At 34.5% G+C, this 19,022-nt stretch overlaps 3 protein-coding genes across 4 annotated transcripts; 2 read left to right on the top strand and 1 right to left on the bottom strand.

The window, feature by feature from the left end:
* Positions 1 to 4,530: 4,530 nt before the first annotated feature.
* LOC121260310 (protein FAR1-RELATED SEQUENCE 5-like) lies at positions 4,531 to 7,348 on the bottom strand. Its single transcript, XM_041162134.1, has 5 exons — positions 6,685 to 7,348; positions 5,165 to 6,531; positions 5,009 to 5,074; positions 4,840 to 4,941; positions 4,531 to 4,614 (listed from the first exon to the last, which is right to left on the bottom strand). Exons 1-5 carry the CDS (start codon positions 7,346 to 7,348, stop codon positions 4,531 to 4,533), a joined length of 2,283 nt encoding a protein of 760 aa, XP_041018068.1.
* Positions 7,349 to 8,888: 1,540 nt separating this feature from the next.
* LOC121260311 (probable plastid-lipid-associated protein 8, chloroplastic) lies at positions 8,889 to 11,469 on the top strand. Its single transcript, XM_041162135.1, has 4 exons — positions 8,889 to 9,269; positions 9,868 to 9,991; positions 10,314 to 10,493; positions 11,093 to 11,469. Exons 1-4 carry the CDS (start codon positions 8,889 to 8,891, stop codon positions 11,284 to 11,286), a joined length of 879 nt encoding a protein of 292 aa, XP_041018069.1. The 3' UTR covers positions 11,287 to 11,469.
* Positions 11,470 to 14,845: 3,376 nt separating this feature from the next.
* LOC121261262 (putative RNA methyltransferase At5g10620) lies at positions 14,846 to 18,532 on the top strand. 2 transcript variants are annotated; one of them, XM_041163536.1, is made up of 8 exons: positions 14,847 to 15,006; positions 15,110 to 15,150; positions 15,275 to 15,417; positions 15,584 to 15,650; positions 16,310 to 16,387; positions 17,073 to 17,218; positions 17,725 to 17,799; positions 18,211 to 18,532. In XM_041163536.1, exons 1-7 carry the CDS (start codon positions 14,952 to 14,954, stop codon positions 17,762 to 17,764), a joined length of 570 nt encoding a protein of 189 aa, XP_041019470.1. In that variant the 5' UTR covers positions 14,847 to 14,951; the 3' UTR covers positions 17,765 to 17,799; positions 18,211 to 18,532. The 2 variants fall into 2 exon arrangements, with proteins under 2 accessions (XP_041019469.1, XP_041019470.1); XM_041163535.1 differs by lacking the exon at positions 17,725 to 17,799 and having other exon boundaries at positions 14,846 to 15,006.
* Positions 18,533 to 19,022: the final 490 nt, after the last annotated feature.

Genomic DNA, 19,022 nt, shown 5'->3' on the forward strand with positions numbered 1-19,022 from the left:
AATATTATGAAATTAAAATATTGTTAGAATATAATTTTTTAATATTTTCTTTTTATATTTAAAAAAGTTGAATTATTTTTTACTTTTTATTTGAAAGATTGGAAAAATTGTAATAATTAATTTGAAAATATTTATTTTTAAATGATATTTGAAAAATAAATAAAATGTGATTAGATGAGATGAAATTAAATTAAATTAAATTAAATGAGAATCAGGATGGATTGAAAAACGTTTCCAAACATTCACTTAGTACTAGCCCACCAAATATATTATTATATAATCATATAAACTGATACACGTTTTATTATAAAATCTAAAGATAGTATATTAACCTACGCGTCATTAGACTCAATTCCATACCAATTTATATTTATTCATGAAACTCTGTCACTCATTATCTTCACACATAATACTTTTTTTTTTATTCTTTTTAAATTAATTGAATTATTCTATTCATTATTCACACATAAATATATAAAGTAAAAACACAATAAGAAGTTTGAACCACTCTTTTGAATTTCGTACTGTACCGATCGGTACGATTAAAATTTTTCGTACCAGTCAGCGCTACACATTTCATATCGGCCTCAATTTCGGCTTGTACCGGCTTATATTTTGGCCGTTTTTTTATTTTTTCAAATTATAAACTTATGTTTTAACCCACAATTTATACTAGGCTATTTATAATTTATATATATGTATTTATATATAATTTATTCATATATAGACTATTATTTTAGAATATAATTTATATATATAATTTATTCATATATCGACTATCACGAAACGATATCGGTATCAAAATATTTCGTTTCAGTACCTTGACCGATACGACTTCCAGTACGATATTCAAAACATTGGTTTGAACTCATCACTACTGTCAAAATACGTGGAATTCCAGCTCTATAAGTAACAAAAAACATTCACCATACGAATTAAGAAGTTTTGAGAGAGATAGAAATCAATTTCATATGTCATGATAGTTCAAAAGGGTTACGATTAATTATCAAGCCAATTCACCATTATCAATGAACGTGACTCGCGATAGCCTAAGCACACCTAGTTGATCGGAATTATTAAGATCCGGTTTACATATTTAAAATATCTAAATGCGGGAATAATAGCGAAATATTTTGAATTAAGATATTTTATTTGATTTTAAAAAATGAGAGACAAAAAGTTAAATAAAATATTAAAAAAATGTTTGAATGTAAATTTTTAATACTATTTTTGTTTTAAAATTTAAAAAAATAATAATATTTTTTTGTGTTTTGTTTATGAATTTAAAAAAGTTGTAATGATTAAGTATATTAGATGAAAAATGTTAAAGATTTGAAATTAAAAGTATTTTACTTTCGAGTGATATTTGAGAAGAAAATATATAAGAAAATCTGATAATACTTGTTAACTAATGTACGGAATTTAATTGAATATATATATTAAATCATTTTTTTAAAAAATAACATTAGTTTGCATGGTTGGATGTGAGTATTTTGTATAAAGAGTAACATTCATCTACTATCACAGTATTTTTTATTTTATAATAAGATACAATATATATATATATATAAAGTCTCGATTTGGATTGGAAATTCATCTCAACTCATTTAATCTTATTTCATCATTATAATTCATTTAAATTTTCATACAAAATATAAAAAATAGAGAAATGCTAGACCACCCGAAGAAATGTCCCGAACTTTACATCCCGAATGACGTGGAGTGACTCACGTGGATAAGCCTCTTTCATTTAATTAAGAAAAAACCAAATTGAATTTAAAAAACAAAAAAGTCCTCTTTCGTCTCCCAGCTCCCTCCTTCTGTCCCTCCCGAACAAATCTCCTCTGTTGAATGAAATCTCATCCTGTTCAACTCTCCTCCTAGAAATGTCATCCTCTGTAGATCTCCTCTGCTCCTTTAATGAAATGTCATCTTCTCAAATTTCCTATGTACATCCCGTTCCATCCATCCCTCCATCACTGAAGGCCACGACTCCACCTTCCCTTCCAAATTAGAAACGGCTTGACTCCCCAAGGCCTGAAGCGTCACCATCGAATTGAACCGTTGCCACTATCACTTCCATCCCTTGGATTCGTGACTATAACCTCACCATTGAGCCACCGTCATTCCATCCCAAAGCCTGAAACCCTAAGACCTCTGCCGCCTCCCCTCTGTTAGACTCCCCGAAGCCTGAGGCCAACCCCCTCACCACTGAGCCTACCGTCGCCGCTGGTTGTTACCGTGGTTCAGATGTCCATTTACGCCGTGGTCTAGGTTCCCTCATGTAAAAACCGAGGTTGTTACTCTATCTATCTATCATGTAATTTCTTATTTGTTTTAATTTTTCTTGCATGAATTGTCCCTTGAATTACTCTATGGATTTATGTTTGCTAAAATATGAATCCTGCTCAATGTGATAGCTAAATCGAGCCTCGAAAATCCAGCTAAAATGCAAAGTAGTTTATGAAATTGTCTACTGAAATGGCCTTAGGATTATAGTAGTTTATAAAATTATAGACTGTATATAAAGAGGAAAAAGCAGTTTAGTCTTCTAAAATTGGATTAAAATTTATGAAAGTATTCAACTTGCGCCCTTGGCAATTTGGCATTTAGGAAATTATAGAATGTATTTGAAGTGGAGAAAAACAGTTTAGTTTTATAAAATTGGATTAAAATTTAGGAAAGTATTTAACTTGAAATACATTGGCAATTTGGCATTTAGGAAGTTTTAGGATGTATTTCAAGTGGAGAAAAACAGTTTAGTTATATAAAATTGGATTAAAATTTAGGAAAGTATTTAACTTTGAAATACATTGGCAATTTGGCATTTAGGAAGTTTTAGGATGTATTTCAAGTGGAGAAAAACAATTTAATTTAGGAAAGCGTGAATTATAGAGTATGTGTATTATATTACTGAGCATTCACTTTACATTAGAAGAAGAAGAAAAACAAGTGTATTTTTACTAAGAAAGAAGCAAGTGTATAGACTTTTTAATTTTTTATAGTGCGAATTTGGGGCCAACTTAGGCTAGCTTTTGGTCTCTGGAATTTGGTTTGGGGCTAACTTGATTTCAATCTATACAAAGTCAAGCTAGTTTGCAACCATAGATTCAATGCCATCTTGTGACGTGTGCAATGAAGCGAAAGGCAGTACCTTAATCAAGTTCACCATTTCCTAGTAGCTTAGGCTTTCAAGATAATTGAAGCTTTAAACATATCCACACCTTTATGCTTGATAATAGATACAAAATGGACTGACTTGGGTACCAACCTACTGTCCCTAACCTTTCTTTGTCTTTCCAGTACATATTCAGAGCTTCAAGCAGCCAAGGGGGCTGATCGGCAGCCATTAGTTGATAACTTTTTTAGTCTTCAAGATGACTTGGGGCGCACACAACAAATTATTGAGTTATATGCAAACAATAATCTACTGAGAGCAAAGGACAATAATCCCAAGAGCCCTGGTTCCATCAGAGAATGTCTGAAACTTTCTTTGGACAGAAAGAAAAATGCATAACTTATGGCAGTAAAACAAAGGGCACGTGTGTGGTGAGAAAACAACCATGTTGAGACGAAAACATATATGGTCCTCCTGAAGCATGTTGAGAGAACAACCATGGCTTGGAAAATATGAATGCAATAGCTGAAGGAAACTGCATGTTGATCCATCTCACTCTCCTTATAATTCTTAGTAGACGCAGTTTGTATGGAAAAAATGCCATTGACTTCCAAATATGTAAATAGATTTTTTTTCCTTTTTGCAAGAAATTCAGATGTAATTCGTTATGATTCTTTCATCCAATGAAATGCAACATTTCACTAGTTTACTTTTGAGCTCTATATTCTTTTTTTCTTATTTGGTTTGGTTCAATAAATTCATTGAGCAGCATTTCAAAGATAAATCCTCCTTCATGCATTGGTTTTTGTTCAAACAAGTTTATTCAAGTTCATGCGATTATACGCTTATGTTATATGCCATTTTCATTCACTCTTAATCTTCCAAAAAAATTTGGAAGTTTTATTATTTATTATACCCGAAATAAGAGAAGAAATTAATAAGGAAATGAAATAAATAATTTCATCAAAGGTCATTCCACTGTCATTGGTGTAGTATGAAGCTGGAACTCAGCCACCTTCCCACAATTGCTATTGTGACTTAAATACAGGTATCGACTTTGATAACATATCCGAACTGAAAGTTTAAACTGGGAGACGAAAAGGTTCCACCAATATATGGTTGATACAAAATGTTAAGAAATGCATATCTGCTTGGAATAATCAAGTGTATGAAATTTACAATAGCCACATGGCCACAATGTTTGGAATTTAGAATAGCCACATGTCATCTCCACCAAAAAATATGTCATCTAATAAATACGTATTACAGAAAAAGCCATGGCCACAATGTCTGGAATTTACAATAGCCACATGTCATCTCCACCAAAAAATATGTCATCTACACCAAATAATGTCATCTCCACCAAAAAATGTCATCTCCACCAAAAACTATGTCATCTACACCAAATAATGTCATCTCCACAAATAATAATTCATTGAAGGAGCAGTTGGTCTAATATGAAGAGCCTCTGTTGTGTATACTTGATCAGGTGTGTACTGTGAGTGACATAAAAAAAATATGTTAAAAGAACCAACACATTAAAAATATGTTATACCATAATGTCGTTTAAAATACTTGTGAGGAAGGAGCAGCCCGTCCAATACTAAAATAATTCGTAGTATATATTTGATCAGGTGTGTACTGTGAGGGCATAAAAAAAAATATGTTGAAAGAACCAACACACTAAAAAATATGTTAAACTAATAATGTAGTTGAAGTACCTGTGAGGAAGGAACAGTCCGTCCATCGCCAAAATAATCCGTAGCAGTTGAAGGAGTCGTAAAAAAAGCCGGCGCATGTGTCCAAATTTGACTTTGTTGATCCTATAATCATTTAACCCAAACAATGATCAATACAAAATATAATAATCATAAACAACAAAAACAGTACCTGAGTTTGAGGCGCCTCAGTCTGTGTGCCGCTCACATTGCATTCATTTGGTAAGGGACTACTTCGCTGTGCATTGGAAGAAATATTATACTTTATTGTTATAAAAATTATAAGAATTTGTTAGTCAATGTGTATACAACATTAATAAAAATGAACCTCAACATCGCCATGGTGCAATCTCCTTCTCGTGCTTGGTTTCTTAAGACTATTCTCAATGGGGTGCACTTTTCTCCTAGATGGCGGTCTTCCCTTACTCCAAACTACCAATGGACTCAGAACTCTACCTGTCATGCCCTCCATGGAAGCCATTGGATCAACTGTGTTGCTAGTATCATGATCGGCGATCCCAGGGTACTCTAATTTCAACTGTTCTAGCTGGCTAATCAATTTCACACAGCTACTCTCGGCCTTTAAAGCATTGGAACACAGTTCATAGAAGCAATTTTGGATCCTATCGTACCTTTGGGCATCGTGGTTGCTACTTGTGTCATAATTACTTTTGATGAAAGTGTATTTTCTTTTTACATCCTTCCTCCACCGATCCAAAATGTATTTTGAGGGTATTGTATGCTTGCCTAGCTGAGTCAAGATACGTAGAGCGTGTCTGCATAATATACCCCTAAATTCAAACAAATTGCAACTGCATTTAACATCAAGGGGATCTTCATCAACTTTGACAGTGTAGTTTACACGTTTTAATAAGTTATCATGCACTTGAACTTCATTGGCAACTACGAACGTATATTTACCACCCTCACATCCCAATAACGAGGTAGTCAAATATAAAAATCCCCGTAATTCTTCTTGTACTTCTTTGAATTTAGCAATTGTGTATGTTTCTTGAAACTGCTTCTCTAGAGGATAGCGACTGATGCAAGGAATCTCAGTGTTAAATGAATTAAAGTCAGCAATTGCTTCGTTCTCTACCTTCCTCTTAAGGGCTGAATCGTACTGATCAACAAATTGTTTGAGAGTTGTCTTAGAATTAACATAGTCGTCAAAAAAAGCATTCATGCTTTCACTCCGTTGTGTAGTTGACATTCCTGCCCAAAATGTATCTCTAACATAGGCCGACACCCAAAAACACCGGTCACTATATAGTGATCTCAACCATGCATTCTCATGCAGATCATAGGTATCGAGCAAATCGCGCCAACGTTCTTCGAATTCATGTTGATTTAAATAGTCATACACGCACTTCTGTAGAGTACTCTTGATCTCCTCATATCGAGAATGTGATCCAAATTTCTCAGGAAACTTTTTCATTATATGCCACAAGCAGAAACGATGCCTAGATGTTGGAAACACCATTGAAATTGCAATTTTCATTGTCTTGTCTTGGTCTGTGATGATTGCCTTTGGCGATTGGTCATTCATGCATTTCAACCATGACCCAAATAACCATTCAAAGGTATATGCATCCTCATTGGATATTAATCCGCACCCAAATAAGATTGACTGACCATGGTGGTTCACACCCACAAACGGTGCAAAGGGCATCTTATATGCATTGGTCAGATAAGCTGTGTCAAACGTAATCACATCTCCGAATGATTCATATGCAGCTCTACTTCAGGCGTCTGCCCAAAATACATTATTTAATCGCATCTCATGGTCCACGTCTATCTGATAAAAGAAATTCGGATTTCTTTTTTGCATATCTTGAAAATACTTACATAGAGCTTCAACACCTCCAACCCCGAGGCGAAGTTGTCGTGCTTTGTCAATGTAATTTCGACACTCTTTCTCCCCGAATGGCAAATTCTCGTAACCCCCTGCCTCAACAACCACAGCTTTGAAATTTTTGGACATTCGTATTCCTGCCTCATCATTTATTTCGAGCCTCTTAGCCACACGAGCATCAACCTTCTTAAAACATCTCATATATCTTGCCTTTCTAGGACTACAAATATGTGTGTGCTCCAAGTTTACTTTAGATAGGGTATATCCACCTTCGGCATTCATTATAGCATTAATCCGAGCCATACACCTTATTTTCTTTGTTTGTCTTAGCTTGAGAATATTGGCAGCCTTACTCTTTGATGTGCCTTGTCGCACACATACGAATGTAAGCCATCTGACATTTCCATCATCTCCTTGTTTAGAATTCCTTTTACAGACCCCAAACCCTTTCTGCTTATCATACTTCATATAGTAAGACCAAACTTCTTCTATCGATGAAAATTCCATTCCAACCTTTGGCTCTTCAATGGTTTCATCACACTCATTATCTGTATGTATCACCTCATCATACTCATCATCTGAATGTCCTACCTCATCACCCTCATAATTTGCATATCCTACCTCATCACCCTCATTTTCTGCATGTTCTATGTCCATTGCAAGTCCAACATTTAAAGTACCTAAGAAGATGCAACCAGATTCAAATAAAGACTTAAAAAAAAAAATATGGGTTTGATATTGCAACCAGATACAATTAAAGATTAAAAATTATGGGTTTGATATTGCAACCAAATACATTTAAATTTTTACATGGAAGAACTTATGGTAATGTTAAATAAAAATTGATTGCGAAGAATGTACAATATATTTGCTATGATTAAGATGATTAAGACCACCAGCAGCTACCTTATCAAATAAATTTCAAATGCTCATATTCTCGTACATGCAGTTTCACAGATTTCATATCAAATGCTTATGAACTTTCATGATTGTAAATGAGGTCGTATTGGCAATACAGATCAGAAAAATTAATGAACATCCTAACTCAGATGGATGCAAAGTTTTACCAAATGATTATATTACACCCCGTGTTGAACCATGAAGAGCTCAAATCTCTCCTAGAGTTATATTGGCAATAAAGATCAGAAAAATTAATGAACATCCCAACTCAGATGGATGCAAAGTTCCACCAAATGATTATATTACACCACGTGTTGAACCATGAAGAGCTCAAATCTCTTCTGGAGTTACCTTTATACCATGTTACCTGATAGATATCAAATAAATATATTTATCGAAGAGTATTTCTAACAACAATTTCTAAAGAAAGAAATTCATTTTTTTTTATGTAGTTAATAGATACTGGGGATCCCCCTCTAGAAATGGAACCCAGAATAAAATTATTTAAAGATCTAGTTCAAGTGCAAAAAGTAACATTTTCAAAAGTTCATTTGAAAATAAAAGTCTCAAGCCCCATGCCATGGTCTGGGTCCCATAAATCATTATCCTTAATATTGTACCCAATAATAACTTCTTAGAACGACTACAATAAGGAATAAATGTTATTTACTGTTCAGATTCTTGGGACAACGAAGCTGGCTGGAGGGAAGTTGCAAGATGATGCTGGAAATCGATGGCTGCTACTGCGCCGAACAGAGTGGAGACTGGTGTCAAACAGAGGGAGAGGGAGAGGGAGAGGGAGAGGGATTCTGTCTGTATAGGTTTTGGGGGTCATCTGCTATATGGATTTCGTCATCTAGGTTCAAATTAATTTTAAGTTTTTTTTTTTTAATTTTTTTAATTTTTAATATTAAATAAATTACATGCCACATGCCACATCATTCGGAACAAATCTTCGGGAGAAATCTTCGGTTCTTGTAGTACTATTCATAATATTATAATAATATTTTATTTTATTATTCATAAATTATCTTAACTCATCTTTAAATCTAAAAATGAGAGACGACATACTCGGTGGAATTGCCTCCATTTAACTTTCATTTGATTACTTTTAAACAAAAAAAAAAAAAATCATCTGAATTAAATATTTTATAAAATTGGAAGTTAAAAAAAATATTTTAAAAAATTCGGTCAAATGGGTCGAAAAGCATGATGCATTATCATTTGAGACTTCAGTCTATTCATCTAGCTGGTAAACGGCCCAAATCCGCTCCCAAGATAAGGCAAGAAATCAAGTATGTCCACGTGGCGGCATAATACCAGTCCTTCAATTGTAGTGGGTCCTACTTTTGATTTCGATGCCTACGTAGCAAATGTAACGAATTATGTTCCGGAACCTTTTGCCTTGCCTGCGAGCGTTTTCGGAAGGCGGAGTCCCAAGTCCGATTCCATGGCAGTTCATTCCTCAGCTCTATTACCTCCCTCGTTCAGTGCTGCGGAGCGTTCGAAACCCAAACTTCTAAAGCCTCGCTCACTTCCCTCCAGCCCACCTCCCATAGTTTCACTTCATCATCACCGCCGCCAGCGCAAAACATTGAGAATTTTGGCCTCGGTGTCGGTCTCCAACCCAGAGGTGCGGACCAGTCCCGATGATCTTGTTGCATCTATTCTCTCCAAGGTATATCCATTTACATCATTCTCAGCCCGTATGTCTTGCTTTGTTTATATTTTCTTGTATTTTCCCAAAATTTTATTCGTACCCATTACGGAAGCCGTACGTTATTTTGGCAAATTTCTAAGATTCGATGGAGTAGAACGTGGCTAGTTTTTTGTTGTTGGAAGATATTTTCCCAATTCATTCTTGAGCCCATCCAAGAATGATGAGGCAACGAGGACTATTATGCATTGCATAAGATATCGGTGGAGAACAAAATTATTCAGATGCAATTTTTAACTAATCACTGCAGCATCTTATTCTTCTTAAGGGCTTTTTTTTTTTTTTTTTTGATAAGTGCTTCTTAAGGGCTTTTAATTTCTCTTCCTTTTTTAGATTTACGGAGAAATTTTCCTTTTTTAGATTTACAGAGAGAAAAAATTAATTTCAGTGTTCTTAAAACAGGACATAGATTGAATCTCCATGACTAGTTTTAGCAATCCATGGTAATAGTAGCCAGGATATATGTTATTTCAACCTGTATCGAAGTTCCTCAAGTTCCTCAATGTTATTTTCCCACTACTCATAAATATATGACCCTTAAGTTATATCTCCGAATCAGGTCACACAAACAGATAGAGGAGTTTTGCTGAAAAACGAGGAACACGAAGAGGTGGCTGCAGTGGCTGAAGAATTGCAGAAATATTGCGTTAATGAGCCTGTGACATGCCCTCTCATATTTGGCGGTAAAACCTACAGTTTTGCTAATCCTTCTGATTGATTTCGGGAATTTCCACGAGTGCTGCTGAATTGGATCCTTTTTTTCTAATATGTTATTATTTTCTTTCCTTTTTATCTTTAAATTAAACTATCTAGTTGAAAGATGAAATTTGACACCTTTCCAACATCTTGAAACTAAATATCTTGTGTCGTGCAATGATCAGTTCTAGCTAAATGACATCTTGAAACAAGGTGCATGAGATAAGTACTTTCCTTCCTAAACAAGAAGTTTGAACTTTGAACTTCATAGGTTTTTTTTTTTTTTTTTTCTGCTTAATATTTTTACAGATTGGGACGTGGTGTACTGTTCAAGGCCAACATCGCCTGGGGGTGGCTACAGGAGTGCATTTGGCCGCCTTGTTTTCAAAACAAAGGAAATGATACAGGTTGTTGAAGCACCCGATATTGTTAGGAACAAGGTCTCCTTTTCTGCTTTTGGGTTTCTAGATGGGGAGGTCTCTTTGACAGGTATGCCATCAACAATTTTACTCTATGAAAGGGACAATCCATATGCATACCGTTGTACATCGATCTCCCTGGGAATGAAACTAAATCCTTATCACTTCTGAATCATGGACTGTCTATAGCTTAACCAATTGCTATGAACATCTTGTACAAACTTTTAGGAGATGCATGGAGAATGAGATGAGATGGTTAATAGTAGTGAAATGATTTGTAAATAGTAATAAAATGGTTTGAGTTATTTTATGGGAGTTTGGAAAAGGAGAGAGAAAAATTTGAATAAAAATATTATAAAATTAAATTTTGTTAGAATATAATTTTTTAATATTATATTTGTTTTGGGATTTGAAAAAATTGAATTGTTTTTTGTATTTTATTTGAAAGTTTAACTATTAGTTTGAAAAAATTGTAATGATTAGTTTGAAAGTGTTTGTGTTTGAATGATATTTAGGAAGGAAGTGAGATATGATGAGATGAGATGAAAAACATGTTCCAAACATTTCCTTAAAGCTGGGAAAGGCCAGCATAGGCATGCTTTGTAAAGTTTTCTAGTCTAACATGCAAGGTTGACCAAAATGAATGAATTTCTACATGAACATGGACAGGAACCCTGAAGGCTCTGGATGATAAATGGATAAAAGTTGTATTTGAGGCACCTGAACTGAAGATAGGGGCACTGGAGTTCAGATACGGTGGTCAGAGTGAGGTTGAACTTCAAATCACGTACATAGATGATAAGATAAGGTTGGGGAAGGGCTCCCGTGGTTCTCTATTTGTTTTCCAAAGACGCCACTATTAACTGTTTGAAATGTTTCTTACTTTTGGGGAACATTATCTTTCTTTTTGCACTGCCTAATTTCTAATATCAGTGGTTTTGTATTAATAGCCTTCGATTGACTTTCGAAGTCTTTTCTCAAGGGATATGTTGCAAATTTAGTGATTTAAAAAAAATATTATTTCGGAGATTTTTTAGCCGGTTAAATCCCATACTCTTACTCTCAAAATACGCATTCTTAGTTGAATGTCTTAGATTTTATTACTTCAATGTGCATATAATGAAATAAGAAATAATTTAATTATAAAAAAAAATCATAAAAATAATTTAATATAATACGTCATATTACAAAATTTATTTTTTATAAAAAATATATAATATATTATATAAAATTACGTTTATGAGTTGAAATATTGTAAAACTTCTTTGTGATTATAATTCTTCTCTAATAAAATATAATTCATCAGGAAAATGTTGATGTTTGATCAAATATAAAATCTGGATAATTTATATTAGAAATAACTACTAGAATTTTATTAAACCAGACAAAAAAAAAATCAAGAGAAAAGACAGTAGTACTTTCGGGGAGTCGGGAGTCCAAATGCTCTCTGTGCATGAATGCAACCCAACAGTACAGAGAAAAAGGGAGGGGGCTTAGCCAGGCCCAACTTTGGGAATGTCATAATGCTCGCTCACATTAGCCAGATACTGGTTGAATTCCTGAATCCGATGACGGTGCGATTTGGTGGCCATCTTGGCTAGGCCTGCAATCCGAGCAAGCCGTTCAAGATTTGAGCCCGACCCGCATATCTGGATGTTTTAGGCAGAATCAACTCGACAAGCATATTTCTGATCGGGTCAACCCGTGTTTTTTTTTCCCCTCTTCAAATTCAAATACGATAAAACATATTCAATTCATCACTGTCGTCCGTGTCTCAGTGAACAATCTCAATCACTCTAAGAAATCCTCTTTCAGATACCCAATGCTCTCTAGAAACTCCTCCACATTCATTTTGTCATTTTCTCTCGCATTCTCGCCCCCCAATCGGCCAAACCCATACTCCGTCTTCAACCCTCATTTTCCTTCAAGCCATGCTTTTAGAGACTCTAGCAAAGAAGATGAGAGAGACTAGAGAATGAGAGTCTACCACCATTGAGTAAAGCAAACGTTTTTAAAATTCTTTATATAGAAGAGTTACACAACTCTCTCTCTCTCTCTCTCTCTCTCTAGTTTTTTTTAATCTAACTTTCTTTTATTTTTCATAAATTTGGTTATGCTGGTACATAGTACTTCTACACACCCGAGAAAGGGAGGATTGATTTCTACCCAAGAGAAGAACAGTAATTTTCAAAAACAAAAAACAAGAAAAGAGAAAAAAGCTAAAACAAGGAAAAATAAATAAAGAAAAGAAAAGAGGAGGAATGAGCTTCTCAAGAAAGCCTACGGGCTTTCAGTTCTCTATGCTGCCGAGGAATGGACTTCAACGATTATTGAAGATGCCATAGCCGTCGATTAGATTGTTGACGGTGGTTATGAAGATGATCTCATGGCTTCGCCACAGGGATTCGTCGTTCGACTCAGTTTCTTGAAGCTCAATGAGAGCTTAGGCGATAAGGTAAAATATTAAGAGAAGTGGGGACAAACTCTGGGAAAGGGGGCTAGGGTTTATCTGCAAATTTTATAAGGCGGGTCACCTGGTTGTACGGATCAAACCCGAGCGATTGTTAAAACCATATTTTTTAGTTCGGATCAAGTCGGATATCACAGACGGACCGGGTCATTCGATTTTTTGCACATGCCTAATCTTGGCCAGTATCGGAAGCTCAATCTGTTCCCTCTGCTGCAGATACCGCCTCTCTGCATGTGTCAGATGATCATCATATGCAGCTGCCTACATTCTCCCACCATCTTTCGTAGTCTCATCCACACCTTCCTCCAGATGAAGATCGCTTGACCAGCCTATAACATCATCCAACACAACAAAATGTAACATGATCAAAACGCATATATTAAAATCCGAAGCATCTTAATGCATTCATCTATATACCACAAACTATATTACAACACAACTAATATTATATATTAATATATTTTACTTTAATTCAAAATTTTTGTACTTGCAACATTTCAAATTAAATAAAATAATATTTTTTATACTTAATTGTAAACAATTTATAATATAGTTATTATTATATCATTTTTTATGAAAAAATTCATTTGCGTCAGGTGCTACCCGCACCCAACCCCTCATGGGCACGCTGGGAGGGGGGATTTTGTTCCCTGTAACTCGCCACCCCCTTTCCACTGCCCGATATGGGGTAGCTATAATGTAAAAGAAAAAATTCAAACAAAAGAGAAAATACAGTAAAATACAAAATCACAAAAAAAAAAAAACAATAAACAAAAGTATAAATTAAATTCACAACACAATACATATCGAATGATCCGAGGAGGAGGAGTCGGGAAGGAGTATGAGTATCAGAGGACGACGATTGTAATAGGGAGAGAGGGCAACAACGCAAAGAGCCATAGAGGAAAAAGAAAGATGTGGAAGAAAATAGAGTTTGCGCGAGGGAGGAAGATTTAGGGTTAACTTAATCCCAAAATAGGACGTTGATCTTCGAACAAGAAAACAAAAACCATTACCAAAACGACGTTTTAGGCTGGGTTTAAGCCTGGTTCGGTTGGCGGGTCGGGGCGATGGACAATGAGGTGCTCAGCTCTAATTTAGGCGTAACTTTTGGATGAACTCAACACACTATTTGAATATATTTTTAATAATAAAAAGTAATAGTCGACATATCAAACTTATACTTAAAGTTTATAATATAAAGATGTTTCAAATTTTTCTAATTTTTTGATTAAAAATTGTGTTTGGATGTTGAAGTGAGTTGAGTTGAGTTGAGATAATAAAATATTGTTAAAATATTATTTTTTAATATTATTATTATTTTGAGATTTGAGAAAGTTGAATTATTTATAATATTTTATATTAAAATTTAAAAAAGTTGTAATAATAAGTTGAGATGAGTTATAGTTTCAAACGAAACAATTCTATTCGAGTTATAAAATCTTAAATAGAAAAAATAGAAATATGAAATGAATACTTATAATATTTATTATACATAAATTAGTTGGTGAAATTTCGTACAATTTGTATTAAATATTGTACCATTATATCAATATCTCCCGAGTTTGAGAACCACATATAGGAATGATATATGTATAAAGTGAGCCTAACAATATCATAGATCAACCTCTTTTTTATTTAAGATAGAAAAATTAAGATAATAATTAAAAAATATATTTTTATACGACTTATTTTGTATATCTATTATCTATCTTTCTCCTTCTTCAAGTTTTAAAAACTAAAAGATGTGATCTTGTGTCGTGATTTATATAAAGGGAAATAATAATCCTATCGAGATTCTCCACCAATTGTTTTTTTTTTTTTAATTTAACGATTAAAAAAATATTTTATAATGAATTTGTGATTTTTTTTAAAAAAAATTGAGATTTTTAAAAACTGTTTTAAAAAAAATAGAATTCAAGACAAAAAAAAAAAAAGTAGAGAGAGAGAGAATAGGAAATGACACCAGATACTAGATAGCTCTGAGCTCATAGCGGTCCGGATCTGGTATCCAACATATTTCGTCGTCTGCCCCTTTAGGGCCACGGATTCTCTCGAATGGCCATCTCATTCTGTACCAGTCTTCATACAAAGGGCTCAACTCCTCTTCCAGGTTCCCACACTCTTCACCTCACTTGATAACCTATGAGTTTGCGAATAAGTTTAATATCACCAATACCGCATTTCCCACTCATATTCGATCTTGACAAATTCAGGACCTGGACCAAGACAATGCAAATACACGGGTCAATCAGTGGTAAACTATGTTTATCCACTCTATCTAAAAAACAAAATCTGTTATTTGTGTTGCGATTGAGGTTGGAATTTGAATTTACTTTTGGGTTTTTAATTCACAAATTTTTTACCAATAATCTTGGCAGAGAGCTCTTCCAATTCGGATATTAACGGTAGGGAAAAAGCGTTCCCGTGGAGCACAACTCGTAGTCGATGAATATATTGGGAAACTTAAGAACTATTGCAGTGTTGATGACGTTCGGATACGGTCCAATCCAAGAAATGCGCAGTATGGCTTTTTTATTCTGATCATTCTTTGTTTTGCCATTTTTATTTTTTAAGCGAGTTTTAGACTTGCTTTAAATGCTTCCTTATGAATAGTATTCAGCGTTTCACTATTGGGTATGCATAATGATCAAAATAGTATTTCAGAGAATCGATGCCTTGTGTTGTAGTGATTTGAGGGCTCAGGTTGACGATGAAGACGCGGCTATCATGAACCTTATCAGGCCTGACGATTGGGTACTGTCTTGAGCAAGATATGGTTAGATCACCACTGTACTGTTTTTGCTGAATTTCTGTTATTAGGTGGTTACATGTAATTTCTCACGAGCAAGATTTTGCTTGACTATTAGGCCTTTAGAGCTTGCTGTTATATTTTTCCTAACCTGAATGAAGTGAACTGAATTCATTTGAAGCCATATTACCCTGTTTTGCCCTTTTTTCTAAATGCATATTTTTCGTTGCATTTATATTATTTATCATAGAATTCTATAGCACCATTGTTTCGATCTTTTAAGCTTGTAATGTTGTTCATGGATTTGAATCCTTTCCAATTCTATGTTTGAATTGGATGGTCCCATTCGGATAGAGGTAGAATGTAGATTTCACTCTACCAGAGGGTCCCACACAAGTAGCATTACATACTGTAGGGCTTACATGTTGTGTCTATCTCCTTCTGAATTGGAACATCTAATCTGGACAGAGAGTTGGAGAAGAACTTTATTCATTGTTGATTGTTCCAAATTTTCTGCTATAGTTCATTCTAGGAAAACAGAATTGTAACTCAAAAGCTCTAGAAAAGGAAGTAGCATTAATTTTTTATATGGGAATTATAAAAAGCTGTTCTCATGGATTGCAGCTTCCTCTCATATCTCCATTCTATAATCGTACACTTTCAGGTTGTGATGCTGGATGAAAATGGACAAGACATTGGGTCTGAGCATATGGCAGAGTTAGTTGGCGATGCGGGGAATACAGTATGAGCTCCCCCGACTTTGATAGCTTTCTGAAATGGTCCCCCCCTTTTTTTTTTCTACAAATCTTCAATTATCTCTCTACGAAAGTTGAGCTTGCTCGGTGGCATGATGAAGTAAAAGCAGAATGTGATTTATATCAACAAAACATGGACTTGTACCATCCAATCAGTAAACAGGCTATCTCATTTGCTTTTGATGATCCAATATATCAACAGAACATGTACTTCTACTTCTCTTTAAGAAGACATGTCACATAAGTATTTACTGTATAACCTTTAAAATGAAGCACAGCTGAATTTTATCCAAGATGCAATGTCATTGACTTATAGATTTTAAGCATGACATAATAGACTATTGAGTGGTCGTTATTCCTTGGAGACATTCTCTCATTCTTGACTTGGTGAAAAAGGCCAAAAAAAAGTAGTGGTGCTTCTACTTGTGGCCATCTCAGTGATCCTTTTCAAAATCTGAGCAGTCCATGGCTCTTTTCGTCTCCTATTGTTGCTCTGATATTACATATATGTATGTTGATGCATCCCAAAACACGATGCTTTGACTCATACTCTAGCACCTAAACAACAAATTTGATTTCCAACTTGTATGTGTAACTTGAACTAGGCATTTATATGATTTTTCTAGTTGATAACACATGGCTTCTCTCCTTTTTCCTTTTTCGTTTTTGTAGGGTGCTTCTAGATTATTGTTTTGTATAGGTGGACCTTATGGCCATGGACAACAATTGCGTGAGCGAGCTAACTTATCAATCAGGTTGTCTACATTGGTCTTAAATCATCAGATTGCATTGCTTGTGTTAATGGAGCAGCTATATCGGTAAGAATATTTTGTTCTCCATTTCCATTCGAAATTCTACATCATATAGTCCTGATTTCCGAGGTGTATTCTTTTACGTTTTTCTTAGATACTTGTATGTAATATATTTATAACACATATAAATTTAAAAGGCTTATCTACATGAATTCATACTGAACACGTTGTTACTTGGCAAGTTACTGAGGTCAGTTACATGGCAGAGTGCTTGCTTCAAAATAAGATGATTGTCTACACCACGAATATGCAATTGTATAGGTTTTAAAGTTACCATTCTTTAGAAATGCAGCTTGTAGCAATTTGGAAGGCTTGGTGAGTTTTTGAATCTCCTATTTGATGGCCACGGCCCGTATCTTAGGCTGCAACACTGTTGGCTATCACTGTTATTTCCATCACTAATCAAAACCAAAAACAATAACCACCCTAGAAACACCAATATGCGAGGCTCTTGAGAACATATTCTGCTCTTAATTCAGTAGAATAACACATGCTTTATTGCCTAATTTTAGGTCATGGACTATTCTGAAAGGACAGAAATACCATCATTAGCTATTCTTTCACGTGATCTAAATCATTAGTGACAGGTACTACTGTGATCGACACCATCTCTTCTACTGTACCTTTTGTTATTATTATTTAATATATGCTTCAGCGTGATGATTAAAATTCTATGTCCACCTTTATTAGTTAAAATTTGCATCTTTAATTTCCGTTTGACCAGCTAAGCCATGCAACTGAATCTGTGGATTTTGGTAGTTGCTCACTGCACATAATACTTGCAAGACCTACAGTATCAAAATGTCTTTCTTCTTCTTGGTTGGAAAAGAATAGATCTTCAATTTTGACACAGCTTGTTTTGAAGAAACTTAACTGGATGTCTGTCTTGTTTTGCTTCTCAGTTTTTCTTCGTTTCTTGTATACTTCTTGTGTTTTGGTATTGTGTCACTCTCTGATTTCTAAAAAAGTTGGTCGTTAAATCAAATGGGTGCAACCAGAGTATCTAATGTGGTGTGGTGTCTGAGCCGAGGATGGTTGTGGATTTTGGACGCATTCAGTTGCCCATGAAGATTAGATGTCAGGCGCTGCATCTGATAAGTATTCAGTTGCCCCCTTCAGTCTGGTGCCAAATGCCGTAAATACTTGCTATGAGATTACTGCAAACTGTCACTGGGCGTGTTGTCCTATACTTCATATTTTTGGGCAAGGCTATGCCATAGACATAACTCAATTTTTGTATTCCTCAATTAGTTTGACTCATGGGTTGTAGAAAAATAAAAACCTTCATAATCTTTTGAAAATGAGGTTTTGCCTGATGAATCAGATTGAGAACGACAATTAAAATGTTTTGTACGTGCTTGTCATTACCCCCTTGGTAGTCTGTGCAAGATGAGAAGGGTTCAACAATCAGAAACATTAGATGAAGGAAGAGCAATGCTAAATACAAGTGGAGGGCGTCCATGTTCAAAGCATGTACACCTCATGCAGACTTTAAAAAAAAAATGTCAATATATGAAAATTGATTTTCCTAGTAGATTTTATATTTTTCAAATATTTCACACGAGACTTAAATATCTCGGATTTGCACAAATTATTCTTTTCGAGAGAAAGTATTTATCACTTCTACGACAGTCGTCAACTGCAGATCTACGTCTCTCGTATACTCCAAACGGAACCAGAATCGTGTTGCGCTTCTTCATACACTGTTTAAGGTCTCATTTAGATTTAGAATGTTTGGATTCATAGTTGATCTTAATCATCTCATATAATTATTATAATTTTCTTAAATTTTTATATAAAATATAATAAA

The sequence above is a fragment of the Juglans microcarpa x Juglans regia genome, chromosome 4D (assembly GCF_004785595.1).
Source record: "Juglans microcarpa x Juglans regia isolate MS1-56 chromosome 4D, Jm3101_v1.0, whole genome shotgun sequence".
In the NCBI taxonomy this organism is placed as follows: Eukaryota; Viridiplantae; Streptophyta; class Magnoliopsida; order Fagales; family Juglandaceae; genus Juglans; species Juglans microcarpa x Juglans regia.